The sequence below is a fragment of the Blennius ocellaris genome (genome assembly GCF_963422515.1).
Source record: "Blennius ocellaris genome assembly, chromosome: 3".
Classification (NCBI taxonomy): domain Eukaryota; kingdom Metazoa; phylum Chordata; class Actinopteri; order Blenniiformes; family Blenniidae; genus Blennius; species Blennius ocellaris.
In genome coordinates, this window is record NC_137652.1 from 13104990 (window position 1) to 13124459 (window position 19470).

Genomic DNA, 19470 nt, shown 5'->3' on the forward strand with positions numbered 1-19470 from the left:
TCAGCAAACATCACTCAAATACAGTATTTTACAGATGAAGTGTTCACATGTAAAGATTTGTAACAACTTTACCATCAAGGATTTGTATGTAAAAGAAAAAAAGCATCAGAATGTATAAAACCAAATTAGTTTTTTTTTATTTAAATGAATTATTTTGACTTATAAAGCATGGGGGGGGGGGGGTTCAAAAATATAAATAGTAATTTAAGTAATTTGATGGCAGTCTAATGGCAGTCTTAAGTTGAACAGGTTCAGATGTGTTCACGACTGATGGACAATGCTATGGAATGACAACAGTCTTATCTGGTAGTGGGAGGACTAGCAATGTCTCTTTAAGATAGCTGACATTTAAAAGTCATCCTGTAGTTAAGTTTGGCTGATAATTTAAGGCCATAAATCTTAAGAACACTCGATGAAACAGGTTAATGAGTGCAAGATGATTAGCATTTAAAAATAGGAAATAAAATAGGCAAATACAGTTAAAAATGTAAGAACAAAAAACCACATAGGAGCAAATATACTGCTGATGCAATCCTATCTTTCTTAGACATGCATCAATCCCTGATACAAAGCAAAAAGGCTGTCCCATCAAAGAACAACTATCTTCTGTTTTTGCAAAGGTTTGAAAGTGGTCAGCAACTGACATTAGCTTTGCTTAAATATATTGGAATAAACAAACAAGCAAACAAACCCAATCGAAATCTTAAATTAAAAAAATCTTACTGTGCTACTGAGTAAAACGTGCAACCCATGCAACAGCAGGTATTATTAATTTTTTTTTTTTAATATTACAGATGCTCACCACGTTGAAACGTCAGTACATAAACAGGGTCTGTCAATTCACATTGCAGGAGTTGTAAACAAAACTGCAAGTCACATTTGTTATGTGATAATAATTTCAAAAGTTCTGCAGGGATTCCAGTAAGTGCATGACTTCAGCTTTCCTTCCTTGTTTTACCTGTCAGGTGGTGATCTTTGCTGACAGGAATGGCGAGAAGAAGAAATCAAATGCAAACTTGAGGGCTCGCATTGTGGTGCGTCTCCAGTCTCTCTCTATCTTTACTTGCCTTCCACCAGCTAGAATTGAAGACACGCAGTTCAGACAGTTGATAGCCTTCAACTCAAAGGCCGGAGTTCTGGCTCCAAGGCGGCCTTCCAACTTGGTGCTGAACTCCACCCTATGACCGGGGCTCAGATTAAGCAGCACTTGTCTGAACTCATGGCTGGCCATCAGGATTATATCCCTGGCTGCATCCTCTGCACTCCCTTCCTGGATCATTCCCACTGTCACCTCAAATCGGAAGCTGTCAAAGCGTTTGACATGGCAGGTGTTTTTGGCCAGAGCCTTGATCTGACACAGCTCTTCCTCCTCTTGCATTCGAAGCAGCACGGGAACTGAAACAGTCGCAGATGCTGAACTGGAAGTGACATCTCCTGCTGTAAGATTTGCCATTGTAGTATTCCTCGGCTCACATTTGGGATATTTCTCCCCATACAAGCAGCGCAGCCAGTCCCCCATGAACACCGGCAACATGTTGATGACAGACTGTGCCCCATTCTCTGTCTCAGCCACACGGACATGCTTGAAACGCCCAGCCCAGGTGACTCTGTGTCCATGCAAATGGCTGCAGAAGATTTGTGTCTGGGCCATGCCTCTGGATTCCCAAGCAGGGGGACCACAAGCCTGGCTGTACTGACTCCATGTCAGGGTGGAGTTGTACATTTTCTGTCCCTCTGCATGGTACACGTAAATTGAAAACAACAGGATTACCATGGAGATACAGAGTAAGATGAGCTTGACTGGGCCCCGGTGTGTCAATGAGCGGAAGACATCCAGAATAGACATGCTGAAACGTGTCCACAGTCGCAGGGTGACAGGAATGGCACACACTACCAGCGTCACAATTACCTTCGTCAGTTCCAGCTCAAGGAACCACTTGAAGATTTGGATGAAGAGCATGGTGGCAAGGCCAAACGTCAAAACAGGCAGCGCAAACAAGAAGAGAAAGTAGGCTACGCAAGTGCGCATGAGACCCACAGCGGATGAACTCTGTAGGAGCACCACCGAGAACTCACACCACATGAAGCACACCAGGTAGGGGACCAGGAAACAGTATGTCCCACGAAAACCACGCATCCTCGCCATACTGAAAGGAGAGTCAGAAAAACAGGTTAATACAATCAAATCAAGGATTACTTCAGATTCCATCAGCAGGGTGATGAGAGAATCATCGTATTATTGGTAAGCACGCTCACCTGAAGAAGAGGTAGAACAGGTACACATACAGCAGGCAGGGGAGACTGAGTTTAAGCACCACTGACTCCCCGAGTGGCAGCGTGGTGAAGGTGCGTCCCAGAAAACGAACTATGGTCATGTTTTCTGGGAGGAACTGGGTCAGGCAGCACAGTGATGATGCTACCTGGATTGAAACAACATAAAAATTAAGTAACTTTCCATTCTAGAGTTATCAAAAACTGTTCTTGTATATGTGTGTCCATAAAATCATTTCCAGTTCAGGGTTAAATTTCTGATAAAACATTTTAAATCAAGTAGAAGAAATGATAGGAACAGTTAAAAGGTTTATTTAAGTTTAAAACACTTGAACTGAATGAAAATAATTTGCTCCCTGTAAAGTATGAGGATCTGTAAGCTTGATGGACATAAACAGTTATCTAATATGCAACATGATTAATGTAGTAGAACTTCTAATCATTCATCTGACCTCTATGACCATTGCCCGGCGAGCATATGTTGCAGCAGTTGGACTGAGGCTGTGGTAGCTGACAGCGGTAAAGAAGACAGCCACAGTGGAAAGCTCAGAACATGGGATCCAACGCTTGTCGGCGGCAGGGAAGGAGAAAATTACAAAGAAAACAGAAACAATAAAGTACAGGTATGGTTCAAGATTGTTCCAGCCGAAGTTTGTTTCTGCTTGCTCCACATCAAGACGCGGTTCAAAACGTATCAACAGAGAGGTGAGGGCTCTGAAGTTCTCCCAAGTCTGGGAAAAGAAAAACAAAAGACAAATAAAACTGAATAAAGTTTGTGAAAGCAAAAATGTTGTTTTATGATGAAAAACTGTGACATTTGTAATTGGAAGATAATGAAGCACATCAACAGCTAATCTTGTATATGTGCTGTCATCATCCCAAATACTGTTGATACATTTTGTTCATTTTAATATTTGGCAATACATGTTTTACCAGAATAAAACGAATAACTATTAAGCCAAAATATTTCAATGCTGTGTTTGCCACACGGGAAGCACCCACCTTGCTGCTCTGAAAAACTCTCAGAGTACAGATGATCATGGATATGAAGGACAGGTAAAAAACAAGCAGCGGGATGACAAAGGCAAACAGGTCGACTGTAAGGTTGCTGATGATGAAGAAGAAAATGAGTGCATTGACGTGCTGTGTGGGGATGACGGTGCTCAGCCACTGGACGCCAGCTCGTGACGCCCAGTCAACAAGGTGCTCCTTCATCTCAACAGCTGCATGCAGTGGATACTGCAGCATCTGGGATAAAGACAGATGGGAAATAAGACAACCTGAAATTATTGAAAAACAATGCAGAAGATAGAGAATGCATTGAGTGGAAAATAGAACAGCACTGGGAAAAGAAAGGAAAGAAAACATAATAAATACATGAGCAGACCAGCAATACCATTAGTCGTGATTTCATGTCCATGGCCCTTTGGATTGCACTGGTCTGCTTGGTGTGGAGCATCATTCCACTCCAAGAACTTCTGTGGGGCTTTTTATATCCTGATGGAACGAGTTCAGTCTTGTGCTGTGACATAAAGCAAAACTTACATAAATGTAATTTCAACTGCTTTGATATTATTCCAGGTTTTTTTTTTTTTTTTGATAGCTCTGTGTTTTCACCTCCCCAACAGCTGGTGCAGGACTCTCCTTTTTATCCGAAGCTTGACTAGTTTTTTGGGGTCCCGAGGGGACAATACCTTGTGCATATTTTTTGGTCATCTCCACGAAATCATCCAAATCCACCATCTGCTTGGCTGAGAAGACACAAAGCAGTCAATCATATACAAGGACACAGCAAAACTTAATTTTTCTTCAACTCTTTTTCACTCATTCTGGATACCTACAGTCATTCCTGACCATGCTCCTCAGCACTTTATGTGTTTGGCCTGATGTAGGGCCAGGAATCCTGTTAGCAGCACCATCTGTTGGTGAGAAGTGACCAAAGCACTAGTGAGTTACAGATGCCTGTATGAAATGTGATACTGGGTGCTGTGACAGCTGAGTCCATTGAAATTGCAAAGGCAGATACGTAATATTTTTAAATAAAGCCACATCTATTATGTGACAGCGTGCTAAAATATTCACGGCAGCTTGTGCTACACCAGACAGGATTATTACCACTTTGTCACTATGCAAAACACCTTGTTGTAATATTTATGGCATGTTTGCCGTCATATCAGCGATTGTGTGTGTACCTCCTACCTGGCACCGCATTGACCTGGCTGACATTTTCTAGCATCTCAGACATAGCCAACTTCTTCTTCCTGTCCGGATTGAGTTTCCAGTACATCATCATGGCCGCTTTGCGCACTGCCAACTCAAACTTGCTCTCTGTTGATAACTTGCGTACATCAGCTTCATTCTCTGGAGTGATTCCTAAGATTGGATGAGAATCTGTCAGAACGGTTAGAACTACAAAGGCAGAAACATGCGCACTCCCATGCACAAGATATATATTCTGATGCAATAACCTTTTCTCTGGATCCAACAGCGCTGCAGTGCTCTCGCTGCACTCTTTCTCCCCTGTTTAGCTGCTTTAATGAGCCAATTAACAGCCAGGCAGCTATTTAAATCGCTGTCCTTTTCTTCAGCAAGGATCAAGTAGTGCTGACCCAGCTGAAACACGCAGAGCAGAAGTGAAAGAGAATACAATAAATAAGCTTTTGCGAATTGGATCGAATCCCACCAAAACAATTCTCCTGCAACTATTTATTTGATAGCACAAAATGTGCAATGTGACATGACCTGGAAAAGTTCAATAGTCGATTGGTTCACAATTTAACAATTCATTTGAAGTAAATACTGTAAATACATACATTCTGTAGCCTTCCCTTCTTTTGAATAATTCCCATCATAGTTCATAGTAACTGATTCACAGCAGAGGACTACAGTGCCCATAATTCCTTGTGTCTTGGGCACTTGGTGTGTCTGCCATTGCTCACTAATAGGAGCAGCAGGGGCCTCAGTGGCATATCAAGTGACTGTTTTCTAATATTAACTGTCTTTTCATAACTTTCTTCTCATGCTGTTTTATCATGTAACCCTTTCTAGTTGATGAGTTTTCATTTAAACTGCGTCTGCATTAGTCATGTCTGTGTGCAATTTCATAAACATGCTCTTATTAGCAAATATTTTAAATTGAGCTGCAATATCTCACTTATATGGATAGATAATAATGAATATAGTCAATTAGAAATAGAAAATCAAATCAGCTACAATCACATAAAAACATAAAGACATGCATACATTCCAAATCTGTGACAAGTTACAGCTTGTCCCTTAAGGGTCTGACCCATTAAACTCAATATCTACATCACAACCCAGACTGGACTGATGTGGTCACATGTTTTGACATATTTCCCCAAATACATACACACAAGTTCTACATGATGGGCATACTATGTGCTCTCCTAGTAATTTAAACTTTCAGGGCTTGTGGGCCTTAAATATGTGGTCTTAAGGTTCACCCTTCCTTAAATTTGCATGTTAGGATAATCTTAATTATTTCTTTCTTATTTGCAAATTCAGCATGTGCTGCAATGCACGCACTGTAGCAGTGTTCTTAATGATTTATAGGGATACTGAATATTAGTGCATTACGCTAAAGTTCTGGAATCATCTTCCAAAGGTCTAAAAATAGGCACGCTCACACCCAGACTGAGTGAGAACCCAGCAGGACAGAAAACAATGTCCTGTGGCAGCATGTGCATGTGCTTTTCCTCACCCTTGTCTGAGCCCTGGCATCACCAGCTTTGGCCTTCTCCTCCATCTGCTCAAAAGATAAATCCTCCTCTGGTTCTTCATCTGGAGGATATGAGGCCACAGAAGATTCATTTAACATGCATAGAACACATATAATCACAATCTGTAACAGTTTGACTTCATAGGGGCAATGTGACCAAAGGCTGAGTCTCACACATACTGTGTTCACAGCCAACAATGATTAAATCCCATCTGACACACATCTTGTAACTTGAGTACAACAAGAAGGTGGCGTAGATGTGGGAGTGTGTGCATTTAAAACATGGCTGCATTTGTCTGCCTTTGAATATATCCAGTGACAAGACCCCTGGGCCCCAGAAACACCATACCCAGCTCCCATGTTGAACCCAGACATGTACACACACACACACACACACACACACACACACACACACACACACACACACACACACACACACACACACAGTGTCCTTTAAGCAAAGGGGTTCACCAAATTCACATATAGCCCCTCTTAAATGTCACACTTTCCCATGCACAACATAATCTCTTACTGGTAAACCCAGCATGTCGGCTTCACTTGCAGCAGCTCTGAAATAAATTGTTGAGGAGATGTCTCAGTGTTTAAATGCCTCATTAGACATTTCAATGTCTCTATAATGCTAAATAAAAATGAGTACTGAAAGAGCTGCAGTGTTTTTCCCATTCGTCAGGAGCATGAGCCTCTGTCATGTACATCAACATGCTGTTTAGTAGCAATGCTGAGTGCCTGCTAAACGGCTGTTAGCATGCATTTATTTAGTCATAAATACACGTTCAAAGAGGATGTGTCCACCAATCTTTCATCAATTTCTTTGGAGCTAGAACAAACTATTTTAAACCTTCAAAATCTCATCACCATTGACCACCTGCTAACTCCCATGTCTAATATATTGAAAAATAATGATGCTATTGCACTTAGTTTGAAGTAAAACTGTAGTAAATTATAATGTTTCTTGTTTTCATTTCTCATAACGGATGATATATTTCAATGTAGACCAAAGAGACAGACTTGTGGAAAAGATATGTGTTGTTGTAAATCGACAGAAGACAAGTAGGTGAGAAGCTATTTGTCGACTTCTCTTCACCTGCCAGTCAGCCTGGGTCCTAATGTGAAACTGAATCATGTGAAAATGAAAAAGCATTCAAGCAATTCATGCAGTTAATTCCAGTCCTATTAACTTTTTGACACTGATTGATTAAAGTGCAACTAAGTTTAGCACACTAACACACGATTTAATGTTTGAAGAAAGCTATCTGAAGTGATTCACCAATATAGCCACATGCAGTGTTCGTGGAAAGGTGGTTTTACACTGTGTCATGTGGAAAGATGCTCTCGAACATAGCACCAGGATTATCATTAAAACACAGCATGTGACGGTGTGGTCTGTGATTGCTCACTTACAATGTATGATTCAACCAGACTAATGTTAAAGAAATCCTTACCATCATCCTCTTTGGCATCCTCCTCCTCTGCTTTTCGAAGTCTCTCCTGCATTATTACACGCTTGGCGATGGACGCAAAGGTGAGCTTTGTGGGGGTGGAGGTGGAGGTTGCCGAGGCCGTAGTGGATGAAGGAGAGGAATCTATTGTGCTGCTGGCTGAGGTAGTTGATGCGGACAAAGCAGAGGTGACTTTGGAGGATGAAGACATTTGGGAAGTTTCCGCAGTAGATGGGTTCCGGGAAGCAGGCAAAGGGGGTTTATTTGGAACGGTTTTGCAAGTAGGTTTTGGGGGCACAGTGGGGGATGGGGGCTTTGATTCATCTACGGGAGAAGATTGCATCTGTTTAGAGGCGGTATGCATGGTTGGTGGAGGAGAAGTAGATAATCTTGTAGTTTCTGAACTGGGTGGTGATTTGTTGTGCTGAGAAGTAGCAGCGGGGAGGTCTTTAGAGACAGGTGATGAAGGAGTCTGTGCGGGGAAGGGACACGAGGGTCTGTTCGGGACAGGGCATGACCCCTGGGTGTTGAAAGCCTTGGGTGTTGATGGGAAATTCTCCATCTTTCCTGGAAAAAACAAAGTGTGAGAGTACATTATAATGTCAACAGTTTCCTATAGTGAGTCATAGGCTAGGTGAGGACAATATGATTATGTGAGGTAACCTAAACCTGAAGGATACTCCATATACTTCACTTAAAATCTCATTTGAAAAACGAAGATTTGACAGGTTAAAAAATACACTGTCCTCACAAAATTAGTTAATAGTGTCAAAAAAAGAAAGAAATAGAACAATACCAACTGATTTAGTTGCAGTCATGTAATTAAACTAAGAATACATTTATTCTGAGAGAATAAAGGGAAATACTTTCGCACTTGATCAAAACAGTTTTATATTTATCTCCTCCGTACCCACGCGGACTGACTCACTCTGCACGAGAATCCTGAACTTCAGGAAGAATTTCTCTGCGACAGCACTAAAAACAGCACAAAAGAAAGAAACAACACTTACTAATGAGGCATACGCGTTTCTCTCAGGACAATATCCTGAGTTTAAAAGTTGCGTGTCTTTCCCATGGCGAAGTTTTCTCGAACTCAGCTCATAGAAACCAGAGACGCACACTTGCTGCCGTCAAGTCCTGCTCTATAAACAACACCACAACTTTAAGGCCCGCCCTCTAAAAATAAACTTCTCCATAGGGAGAAACGTATGTCCGTCAAAACATCAACGTATCTGATTGGTTCTTACTGGCTCTGCGTATCTGTGTGACTTTTATTTATTTATTTATTTTTTTTAATTTCTAGCCTGTTGTTTTGTTTATTAAAACCTCATGAGGATCCACGTTTTTCTAAAACTGAAAAGACATTAAAACAAAACTTAACGTTGTAATTTACTGGTGTTAAGTGTTGGTACTTTAAAGGCAACTAAAGAATAGTCTCTCTATTTAAGTAGATTATAAGGTTCCAGGTCAAATGGTATGTAGGCCTGCGCTTAATGTGGCTCTCTTCCATATGGCACCAGACGACAACAAAACTGACCACTGAGGCAGCTGTGAGGGAAAAAGACACCACCAAAGATGCAAACCATTTGCACTGATGATTTAATTATTATTAGCTCTGGGATTTGATATCCAGATTCCAAGTTGAAGATACCTTTATCAGACGTTTTAAAGGACGTTATCAGACATTATTATTATTAATTATTATCATTATTATTATTAATTATTATTATTATTATTATTATTATTATTATTATTATTATTATTATTATTATTATTATTATTATTATTATTATTATTATTATTATTATTATCATCTGGGAGCTGTCCACCTTCCACCTGAATAACAGCAGCTTTCACCTCCTTTCCAATTCACTGTTGCAATGGATCCTCCAAAGACACAGGAAGACAATATCTCCATGCCAGACAGGATAAATCAGGCTCTGTCCTCAAGCACATCACTAAACATGTCTTCTTGTTAAAGGGTTCCTCACTGTTTTGAGGCCAGTGGCGATAAAAGCACTTTCAGGGCTCTGGAGCTTTACCTGAGAGCAATAACACGGTCTGTACCTCAAGCACAGCAAAACATGAAGGCACATGGGCGATTTGTGTGTCTCCCCAGATGTGGGTTAAAATATGACACATGCTGTTGTAATCCGCTGCTGGTGTGACCTCCTCACGCACAGCCCCCACATCAGAGTCAAGTGGTAGAGAGACAAAGGGACGCACAAAGAGGCTGGGAGTCATAACGTTATTATAAGTGCACTGAATATATATATAGAAAAAAAAATGTTTCACTTCACAAGTACTTCACACTGACACACCCACAAATTCCAAATCACTGCATCTAGTGTAGGTTTTAAGGGGGGGGGGGGGGGGGGGGGGGGGATATTCTGGCTGCTTCTCACAGCCCAAAGCATCGAGTGAGTGCGCTTGCCTGGAGAGGCGGGACCGTGACCCGGTTACAAGCAGAACAGGCAAAGCTGTCTTTATCATTTCCAGACTCGAGGACCATAAGTCTGCTTCTTCCGTGAGCGCTACAATGTCTGACTGCAGGAGACAGTGGAACCGAGAGGATGAGCTGCCGGTCTACCTGGCCGGACCGATCACCACTGGGCAGAACCAGCGCAAAAGCTTCGGCATGTTCAGCTCCGTGGAGGGGGCGTTTGACAGCAAGACCATAGACTTCGACAACTACGCGGTGGGGAGGAAAGGGAGCCGCACCCCGAGAAGCGGGAGCCGGGAGAGGCTCCTGGACACCGGGGACACTGTCGGTAAGACACCCGGTGATGCTCAAGACGGCTCACAGACCTCCTCCCCCGGAGACAGAGGCGATGCTCGAATTGGAGCCCAGGACAGATTTTCACCAGGAGATGAAAGCTCAAATGGAGAGGTAAGAGCAACGCGCTGTGGATCATTTGTTGACTTAGTGCAACATAATGGACCAATTATTTTCACCTGCTTTATAGTCGAGCTTGAATAATTCATCATTTGTTGGTGAAGGAGGTGTTTGGAGGTGTTTTTGTCTGAGCTGTAACCCCTTTTATACCACAATATCAGGAGCTATTATTAGTCAGTCTGCATAAATGATGGACATTTGTGCTGCATTGCAGTTTTGTTGTCCCGACTGGCATTTGCGTAGCTCGTAAAACACATGTAAAAGATTGCGATGGGGCAGGGAGAGTTGCAGATCTTTGGTGCTGAAGTGGACAGCGACACACAGCGCCGCCGCCTCGCTGTATTGTGTTTGAGCTCACGTGAGTTATTTGTGTGTACTTGTCGGTGGTATGAGGGCGCTCTTGTCTCCACATCGCTACACCATCTTTCTTATTTTAAATATGTTATGTGAACGCAACTGAGTGGACGTTCACTTTGGCAGCAGGCGCGTACGCACAGAACCGTCACCTGTCCGAGGCCGAGCGCGCCGCACGACACCCGACGCGGCCGCACGGCGGCGGATTCGTCGCTCCTGCTGCTTCTCACATAGAAACAGTAATAACCAACTTGTATCGGGGCACAACAACAAAAAAAAGGGGCCCAAAGCGCAACCGAAGGCGCGAAACTCTTCAAATAAACAAAGTATGTCCGGGACCGGGTACCAGGGGACGAACAGCATCCCCCACCTGACGGTAAGAGAGCCGATCTGGTCAGCGGCGGACAACCGGAGGAGCTCTGTTGTATGTAAATCTATGTAGCAAATGCCAACAGAAAAGGGATTAAATTCTTAGTGATCCACAGAGAGCACAGGGCCTTCTCATGTTGCTTCTCTGTGAAACTGCAAACCCAAGATAGGTGGCTACTACTTTCCTCGGCTTGAGTGTCGGATCGGGCGTAGGGGCTTCTTCTCCGGTTTGGATTGTGTAATCTCATGTCAGAGGGATTAAATGATCTGAGGTGACCGTGGAATCGGGAGTCGTACGAGAGACAAACACAAACACAAACACTTGCGTGTGGGAATGGATTATTTGCAGTGCTGTTGTAAATGCGAGTTTTATAGTTTATTTATTGGCTCTTATTTTATTAAATGAATGAACTTTGGTTGAGAGAACTAAGCTGTAATCTGATGGTGAGGACAAAAAATGATGCGGCATAAAACGGTGTTCACTTTTTTCATTTTTTGTGAGCGTCCTCATTGGCTAAAGATGCTGATGGTTCTGCAGCCTGTCAGCTGGCGTCATGTCGTACCATGCATGATCACTGGTTGCTATAGAGATGTAGCATCTTCCTGATGGTGTTGCCAGGCGCTCTGAGTGTTGAAAAGGGGTGTGTCTTAGTAAGACAAAACCATGCTTGTTTCAGCACTGTGCTTCGACATTTTCAGTGTTTGACTATAAGTGGACACAAGCAGGTGAAAGAAGATGAATGAGGAGCCATATTAACTTTTCAGAGACTCCAGCCATACAAAGCACTTGCATCACTCAGAATGTTATGTCCACTGTGTCAATTTTGTTAAAAGGTCAGAGATTATATAACTGATTGTGCAATCTGAGCGAATGTCAAAATGGAAACTCATCCCCCCCCCCCCCCCCCCCCCTCCCTCTTTCTGTATTTCTCCCCTACAGGGTGACAAGCTGCTGATCAAAGGAGGGCGAGTGGTCAACGATGACCTGTCCTTTTTTGCAGATGTCTATATTGAGGATGGGCTTATCAAGTGTGTAATTCAGGGCATTCTTAAAATATATTGTAGCATGAATTAAAATGTTATTATAGTTGTATTTTTAGCAAGCAATCTGCAGTTAATTATAACTTCACCTTATATCTTCCACCTTCACAAATCCTTTTTACCTACACCCTTGTGTTTTTCCTGTACTTCCTTCTCTTCTCTTCAATCCATCCTTTCGTCAGGCAAGTGGGGGAGAATCTGGTTGTCCCGGGGGGCGTCAAGGTGATTGAGGCCAATGGTCGTATGATAATACCAGGGGGAATAGATGTCAACACCTGTCTGATGAAGCCCTTCCTGGGCACACAGCCTGTTGATGATTTCCTGCAGGGCACCAAAGCTGCACTGGCTGGAGGCACCACCATGATTAGTGAGTTTGAATGCCTCGACAAAGGCAGCACATTACTGCGACAGTACAGAAGATAGCATGACAGTGTCCATGTTTGTAAGATAATGTACGTACTGCTAACCTTCGATACTTTCCACCTTCAGTTGATCACGTGACTCCTCAGCCTGAAGACAGTCTGCTTGAGGCGTTTGAACACTGGCAGGAGGCCGCAGATAAGAAGGCATGCTGCGATTACTCTCTGCATGTGGACATCCCCCAGTGGAATGAAATGGTCAAAGATGAGTTGGAGCTGCTGGTGCAGGAGAAGGGTGTGTTTAGCTGTTATATGATGTTGCTGACATGTGGTCATCACTGTAATTCTTTTGTCAATCCCTACTTTGGGCACATTTCACATAAACAATAGCGGCAGATTTAGACACAATTTGGCAAAGTGCTGAATCCTCTTACATTGAAGACACAGGGGAAACTCATTGTTCTCATTATGATGCTGTCATGGTGGCAATGTGTAATTTTTGCTTGTCATTTTTTTTTTGCTTGTAATCTGTTTTGAGAAAAAACATCTTTTGGGAAAGCTACACAAGAATACACTATGTGAAGCAACACAATAGATTGTATGTAATGTTTTATCACAGATTACTTGGCTCACATGTTCAATGTAATGTCTGTCTGATGGAAGGTGACTCTTTATGATTTCCTTTGTTGTTATTGTTGTCAGGTATCAACTCTTTTCAAGTGTACATGGCTTATAAAGATATGTACCAGATGACAGACTCTCAGGTATGCTTGATATTTTCACGATATACACAGTTTTTCTGTCTACAATTCATCCATTTTTAATCTGTTATTTGTTTTTTTTGGGTTTTTTTGGTCCTTTACTTCTGTAGTTGTATGAAGCTTTTTCCTTCCTGAAGCAGCTGGGTGCTGTGGTATTAGTTCATGCTGAAAATGGGGACCTGATAGCTCAGGTAAGTGCGACAATCTTTCACTCTTATAGTGCCAGATAAGTTTCACTGTAACTGATGAGAGATATACTTTTTACATAACTCTTTGGCTCTCAAAGACAAAGAGAGAGAGAAAGAGGGAGAGCGAGAGTGAGAGAGAGAGCCAGAGAAAGAGACAGCATTAATACTGCTGCTACTGCTGCTACTGCTGCTGCTGAGGATGACAGGTTTATCTTGGGCCACCATTACTGTAGACAGTTATTATACTAATGATGATGATATAATGGTGATTAAGATAGTAGGGGTGAAGGTGCTGATAATGCCGGTAGCAGGGATGACAAGAATTCGTTGTGGTCATGAAGATGATGGTCCCCATTAAAAGCACAATTATGGAAAAAGCTATGATGTATGTGTAGATAAACCAGGGTAATGAATGACAATTTAGGAGCTGATGAATGATAATGACGTACTTGTTAACCTAACCGTAATGGAGATGGAGAGATGGGTGATGAAAAACTGCTGCAATCCATGCTAAAAGAAAGGGTCTGTTTTTTGTTAGAATATATCTGTATTGCATCTATTGTTGTGGTGAGCATATTTATTGAGAGCAGCAGCTCATACCACAGGTATTCTAGGAATATTGGTCCAAATTTGAGATTCAAGAGTTATTATCCTACATTTTTAAAACCTACTTGCTTTCTTGAATGGCACAACATTTTTATTTTACCACTTAAGCTGTACCATTTAAGAATAATTTGACAGCTACTTTAGAATTTGCTGACAATGATTGTAACACGAAACTCCCCCTGAAACCTTTTTCATATGTGTTTTTAGGAACAAAGAAAAATCCTGGGAATGGGAATTACCGGTCCCGAAGGCCATCCTCTGAGTCGACCCGAGGAGGTGAGTTTCATACATCCTCAGTGTCTATTAGTTCACCTGGTTTTATACTGATTTTAATACATATCCACTTCCTTTTGCATGCAGCTGGAGGCTGAGGCAGTTTTCCGAGCCATCACTCTTGGTAACCGTGTAAACTGTCCCGTCTACATCACTAAGGTGATGAGCAAGAGTGCTGCGGACACCATCACTCAGGCCCGGAGGAAAGGTCAGGCACTCGCTATTTTATGAAGTCTTTTTCTTACTACCTGACTCATCAGGAAAATAATCATTCAGATTTAAATATACTGTTTAACTATCTTTACATCCAGGTTCTGTGGTGTTTGGGGAGCCGATTACAGCCAGCCTAGCCACAGATGGTTCTCACTACTGGAGTAAAAACTGGGCCAAGGCTGCTGCATATGTGACTTCTCCACCTTTGAGCCCCGATCCTACGACTCCAGACCATCTCCACACTCTGCTGGCCTGGTAAGACCCAGTCACTTCAACTATATTAAATTATTAAAATGCACCTTTTTTATTGAATGTTCTGATTGTTTTAGCACAGAACATTAGAATACCTAAAACAATTTGAAAAGTCACAATGAGTTCAAACGGCCACAACACCAGAACAAACTTTTCTAATTAATGCAGGCTCAGGGCTAACACAAATGTTGAGCTTAATTTAGCTGTGACCTCTGCCCAATGTGACATGCTAATCAGCTTTCTGACATGGAAGGAGACACCTACAAGGATCTAAATGTTTTAGCTGTTTTCCTCTGCCACAAACAACTGTTATTGTGACACACAATGTCACTGTAGCTTCAGTGGAAAAAGCACAACAGATGGGGAGAAGGTAAAGGTGCATGAGGATGCAGAAGATTTGATGACACATAAAAAGATGGGTAATTGTTTTGAAAGCATTATAGGTGGATATAAGTAAACAAGATAGTCCATGTAAATCATAGAGAGAAATGAAATGTCTCAAATCAAACCCACCTCTTTTCTCACTTCAAGTACTCAAATAGTCACACACATACACAATGCATAGAACCTGCAGATGCACACTTTTGACTGTCCCCGATTCCATAAATAGCACACGAACTAGAATTCTTCATCATCTGTTGCCTTGGCTACCAAGTTCCTCCTCCTCCTCCTCCTTCTCCTCCTCCTCCTCCTCCTCCTCCTCCTCCTCCTCGTCCCCCCCCCCCTCCCCCCTGACCTTCGACTGCAACTTTAGCTCCTCAAGGCGGGTCAGTGCTGTCATACTTGTGCTGTGATATTGCTGTTGTGTTCGAGCCTCTCCTGAAAAGACAGGGTGTATTTTTAGGCTCTTGTTCAGAGACAGGAACAAATGGAGAGAATGAAAACCTGTCTTTCAGTCGTCAGCAAGGCCTATTATTACTCTAATAAGTACTATGTTGGCATTGGAGTGCTGATCCTAAAGCAGACTATCACAGAGTAATGATTGTAATTAACAAATAAATATTAAGCCATACATCAGACATTATAATAATCACAGCACTTTATCAGTCATGCAACATGCACTGTGGGATTGTAGTGTATGTTTCAGAGTGTCTTTCTATCCTGTGATTTAAAGCTTTGGAGATGGGCTCTGCAGCTCTGTTGCATCATTCTGGTTTGTTCAGCAGGCAGGTTTTCTGCTCCCAGATTCTATATTACAGGTAGTTTAAGTTATATACTCAAAGAGGACACCTGGTGGCGACTTGCAGTAGAGTCGCTCTTTGTGTCGTGCTGTTGTTTTTGTAGACTCATCTGAAGAGATCCAATAGTTTGACACAATTTACAATCCACCAGGCAACACCTCTACTTCTCAAAGGTAAATTACACCATTATTAATGTTACTCTGATGATTTCGTCTCAACTTATCGCCCTGATACAGTGGTGACCTCCAGGTGGTGGGCAGCTCCCACTGTGCTTACAGCACTTCTCAGAAAGCAGTCGGTAAAGATGATTTCACTATGATCCCAGAGGGAACCAATGGAGTGGAGGAGAGAATGGGCTTCATCTGGGACAAGGCTGTGGTGAGCATCCAGTGGATGTATGCTCTTTTGTCTTTTGTTTGACTTTTACTATATTTTCTAAGTACTTTATTCACTTCTTTGTCTCTAAGGCCATGGGGAAGATGGATGAAAACCAGTTTGTTGCAGTCACATCGACAAATGCTGCTAAAATCTTCAATTTGTACCCACGTAAAGGCCGGATAGCGGTGGGCTCTGATGCAGACATCGTAATCTGGGACCCTGACAGCGTCAAGACCATCACAGCCAAACTCCAGCAGTCGGTAAAGCGATAAAGAAGAAGGAGCTCAGAGGGGATTGATGATGAGAGGAAGGGGGAGGATTTGTAAATCATCCAAAGGAGTAGAACCAATGAAACACACATGGGGGGAAAAGGATGCAGTGATGTGACTTCATACGAGACTGCAGTGTATGAAATAGGATTTGAACCATGTGAGAGATCACAGGAGGTGACACAAAACCTGAACACTACTTTCAACTTTGAGTGATATTCAGTCAAGCTTGAGTTTGATGTGTCTGCAGCTGGATGTCACATTGCATTTTGACGGTGAAATCAAAAGAGGACAATGCTGCATATAACTATTATACAAAAAAAATGCATTATATTGTCTGTATAGACTATATGAACTAGTAGCATAACTTATAAATCAATTTTTTCATGTAAATAGCACGTTAACCTGCCATTCAGTCTATAAACATGTTTGGTCACTGTCAGACAAAAGTGACAATTTTAATTAACAAACATGTTTTTACAGAATGTCTTACTCTGTGATGATCAGGACAAGGTTGTTTCCATACCCCCAGTCTCAGTAATAACAACTTTCTTGACCTCTTTTCATGTTGTAGCGAATAAAGACATTTCTCGTCCAATTAAAATGGAGGTTAGTTGCCCAGTGCGATACTCCCTTTGGGTAAATAAGGACATATATTCTTATCAATTTAAATGAACAGACCTTCAATCCTGCATAAAATATAATGGGGTTTCCCTCAGAAGAATGACATCAGAGGTTAAAATCTGCCTTGAGCAGTGTGACACAACACTGGAGAATGTTACCGATGATAAATACAATAGTTAATGTATTCAGTCTGTTCTGCCACTCTCATGCGGACCTTATCCTGACTGGTGCCAGCTTTAGGTTATAATCCCCCTTCACCCCTCACCCATTCTCTGCTGCCATCTTTACACCCATCCCCCTGCATTCACTCCAACACTCTCTCTATATGCCCCAAGTCTCTCGTTTATTCATCCCCCATCTTCTCAAATGCTGCATTTTGCTGCATCTATTAAGCCCCCTGATAAAACAGAATCACTCAAACAGCACAGTGGGCCTAGTCAATGGAGGGTTTCTGTGCTCCAAAGGGGCGTGATAGAAAAAAAAATGAAAGGACTCTGTTTTGATATGCTGCGTAACTTTCCTTATCCACCTTACTTTGACTTGCATTTTTTGCCTCTTCTGTTCTCTCCAGGCCTCCGAATACAACATTTTTGAAGGTTTGGAGTGCCGCGGCGGCCCAGTGCTGGTGCTGAGTCAAGGTCGAGTAGTTTATGAAGACGGCAAGCTGCAGACTCAGCAGGGCACCGGCCGATTTATTCCTCGCAAGCCTTTCCCAGACTACGCTTATCAACGCGTGAAGTTCAGGAACCAGGTATTACTCTTTCTGATTTTTCTTTTTTAGAAGGTTTATGATCAAATTTGCCACCTCAGTGTCATTATGCTTTGTGAAAGGTGTAATTAATTTACAGATTTATTACCAGGCCATTTGCTTGGTTAAATGAAGTACAGTGTTAAAACAAGTAGATGATACCAGATTCAATAATGTAATTCAATAATGTAAGGACTGTGCAAATAATCGATGTTTTTTCGCTCTTTATTCAGTTGGCTGACAAAATAAGCATATTTTTACTTAGTTGTCTTTAGGTTGAAAAAAAACAAACAGACATTGTCTTTGCCATTCCTTGAATCTTTTCGGAATACAGATGATTTTTTTTTTTTTTTTTTTTTTAAAGAGAGAGCTTTCAACATTACGTGTTATTGACAAGTTGGGCAGGAAACATTTACTGTTACTTTTGTTTACTTTCACATCCCTCACCACATTGAAAAATCCTTCCACACATATATGACATCATATATATATATATATATATATATATATATATATATATATATATATATATATATATATATATATATATATATATATATGATGAAAACACTGACTTCTCTGTCAAGTGATAATCTGAAAAAGTCCTGTCTGACTGTGATGATTGTCACATTGCAATCAAACTTGAAGTGTTTGTCTGCTGCTCTTATAAAATTAGTAAAAAAATAATTTTTATCTTTGACTTTCACATTTTACTGGTTTGGTGGGCTGGATGGGAGCCTCTTGCAAGCCTGTTTTGGCCTTATGTTTTACACCCCTGCTATAGAGGATGTCAGTATATGCACTCCAAGATTTTTATACTCCTCCACAATGTGCACACTGACCCCACGGGTGGAACTCTAACATGTATTTCATTTATTTCTTCAGAGTAATTATAATGTTGTTGTTTTTATTTTTTTATGTCTGCTTATTTTCTCTCAAGGTGAAAACCAAACAGGGTGTTTCTCGTGGAATATATGATGGTCCAGTGTATGATGTTGTTCCCACTCCCAAATACATTACACCATCTCCGTCAGCCAAAACATCACCCACCTCTCACCAACCTCCACCTATACGCAATCTTCACCAGTCCAACTTCAGCCTTTCAGGTATCAGAAGTACTGTTGAAACACAATGATCATCCAAAATATATGCATTGAATGCAATAAATACCACTGTTTTCTCCTCTCGTAGGTGCACAGTTTGATGACAATGTCCCACGCCGGTCGGGTCATCGCATTGTAGCACCTCCCGGTGGTCGTTCTAACATCACCAACCTGGGCTGAACACTTGACTGTGCAGTGTGTCTGGTGTGGGGTTTCACCTTTTGAATGTGTGCAAGTGTATATGTATGTTTGACTAAGTATGAGCACATTGGCATGAATGAATACCTTTGTATCTTTAGGTACAACAATCACGTGGTCTCTGCAGACCATCATGATTGTATCAATTGGATATGGTCACACATAATAAGCACATTGATCACAATAA

The 19470-nt window shown here is 41.7% G+C and overlaps 2 protein-coding genes across 3 annotated transcripts; one reads left to right on the forward strand and one right to left on the reverse strand.

Moving 5' to 3' along the window:
• On the reverse strand, window positions 1-8567 carry wfs1a (Wolfram syndrome 1a (wolframin)). The gene is made up of 12 exons (XM_080520850.1): window positions 8481-8567; window positions 7474-8037; window positions 5993-6072; window positions 4740-4884; window positions 4471-4644; window positions 4113-4190; window positions 3889-4022; window positions 3668-3793; window positions 3274-3519; window positions 2724-3002; window positions 2257-2420; window positions 1-2147 (listed from the first exon to the last, which is right to left on the reverse strand). The coding sequence occupies exons 2-12, from the start codon at window positions 8030-8032 to the stop codon at window positions 962-964; spliced, it is 3171 nt and encodes a 1056-aa protein (XP_080376976.1). The 5' UTR covers window positions 8033-8037; window positions 8481-8567; the 3' UTR covers window positions 1-961.
• A 1442-nt stretch (window positions 8568-10009) lies between these two features.
• crmp1 (collapsin response mediator protein 1) lies at window positions 10010-19265 on the forward strand (the record flags this gene model as incomplete). 2 transcript variants are annotated; one of them, XM_080518123.1, is made up of 14 exons in its annotated part: window positions 10010-10360; window positions 12030-12118; window positions 12313-12497; window positions 12620-12784; window positions 13192-13253; window positions 13361-13441; window positions 14252-14320; window positions 14405-14525; window positions 14629-14785; window positions 16200-16341; window positions 16431-16601; window positions 17806-17985; window positions 18923-19088; window positions 19174-19265. In XM_080518123.1, the coding sequence occupies 14 exons, from the start codon at window positions 10010-10012 to the stop codon at window positions 19263-19265; spliced, it is 2031 nt and encodes a 676-aa protein (XP_080374249.1). The 2 variants fall into 2 exon arrangements, with proteins under 2 accessions (XP_080374249.1, XP_080374250.1); XM_080518124.1 differs by lacking the exon at window positions 10010-10360 and adding an exon at window positions 11049-11096.
• Window positions 19266-19470: the final 205 nt, after the last annotated feature.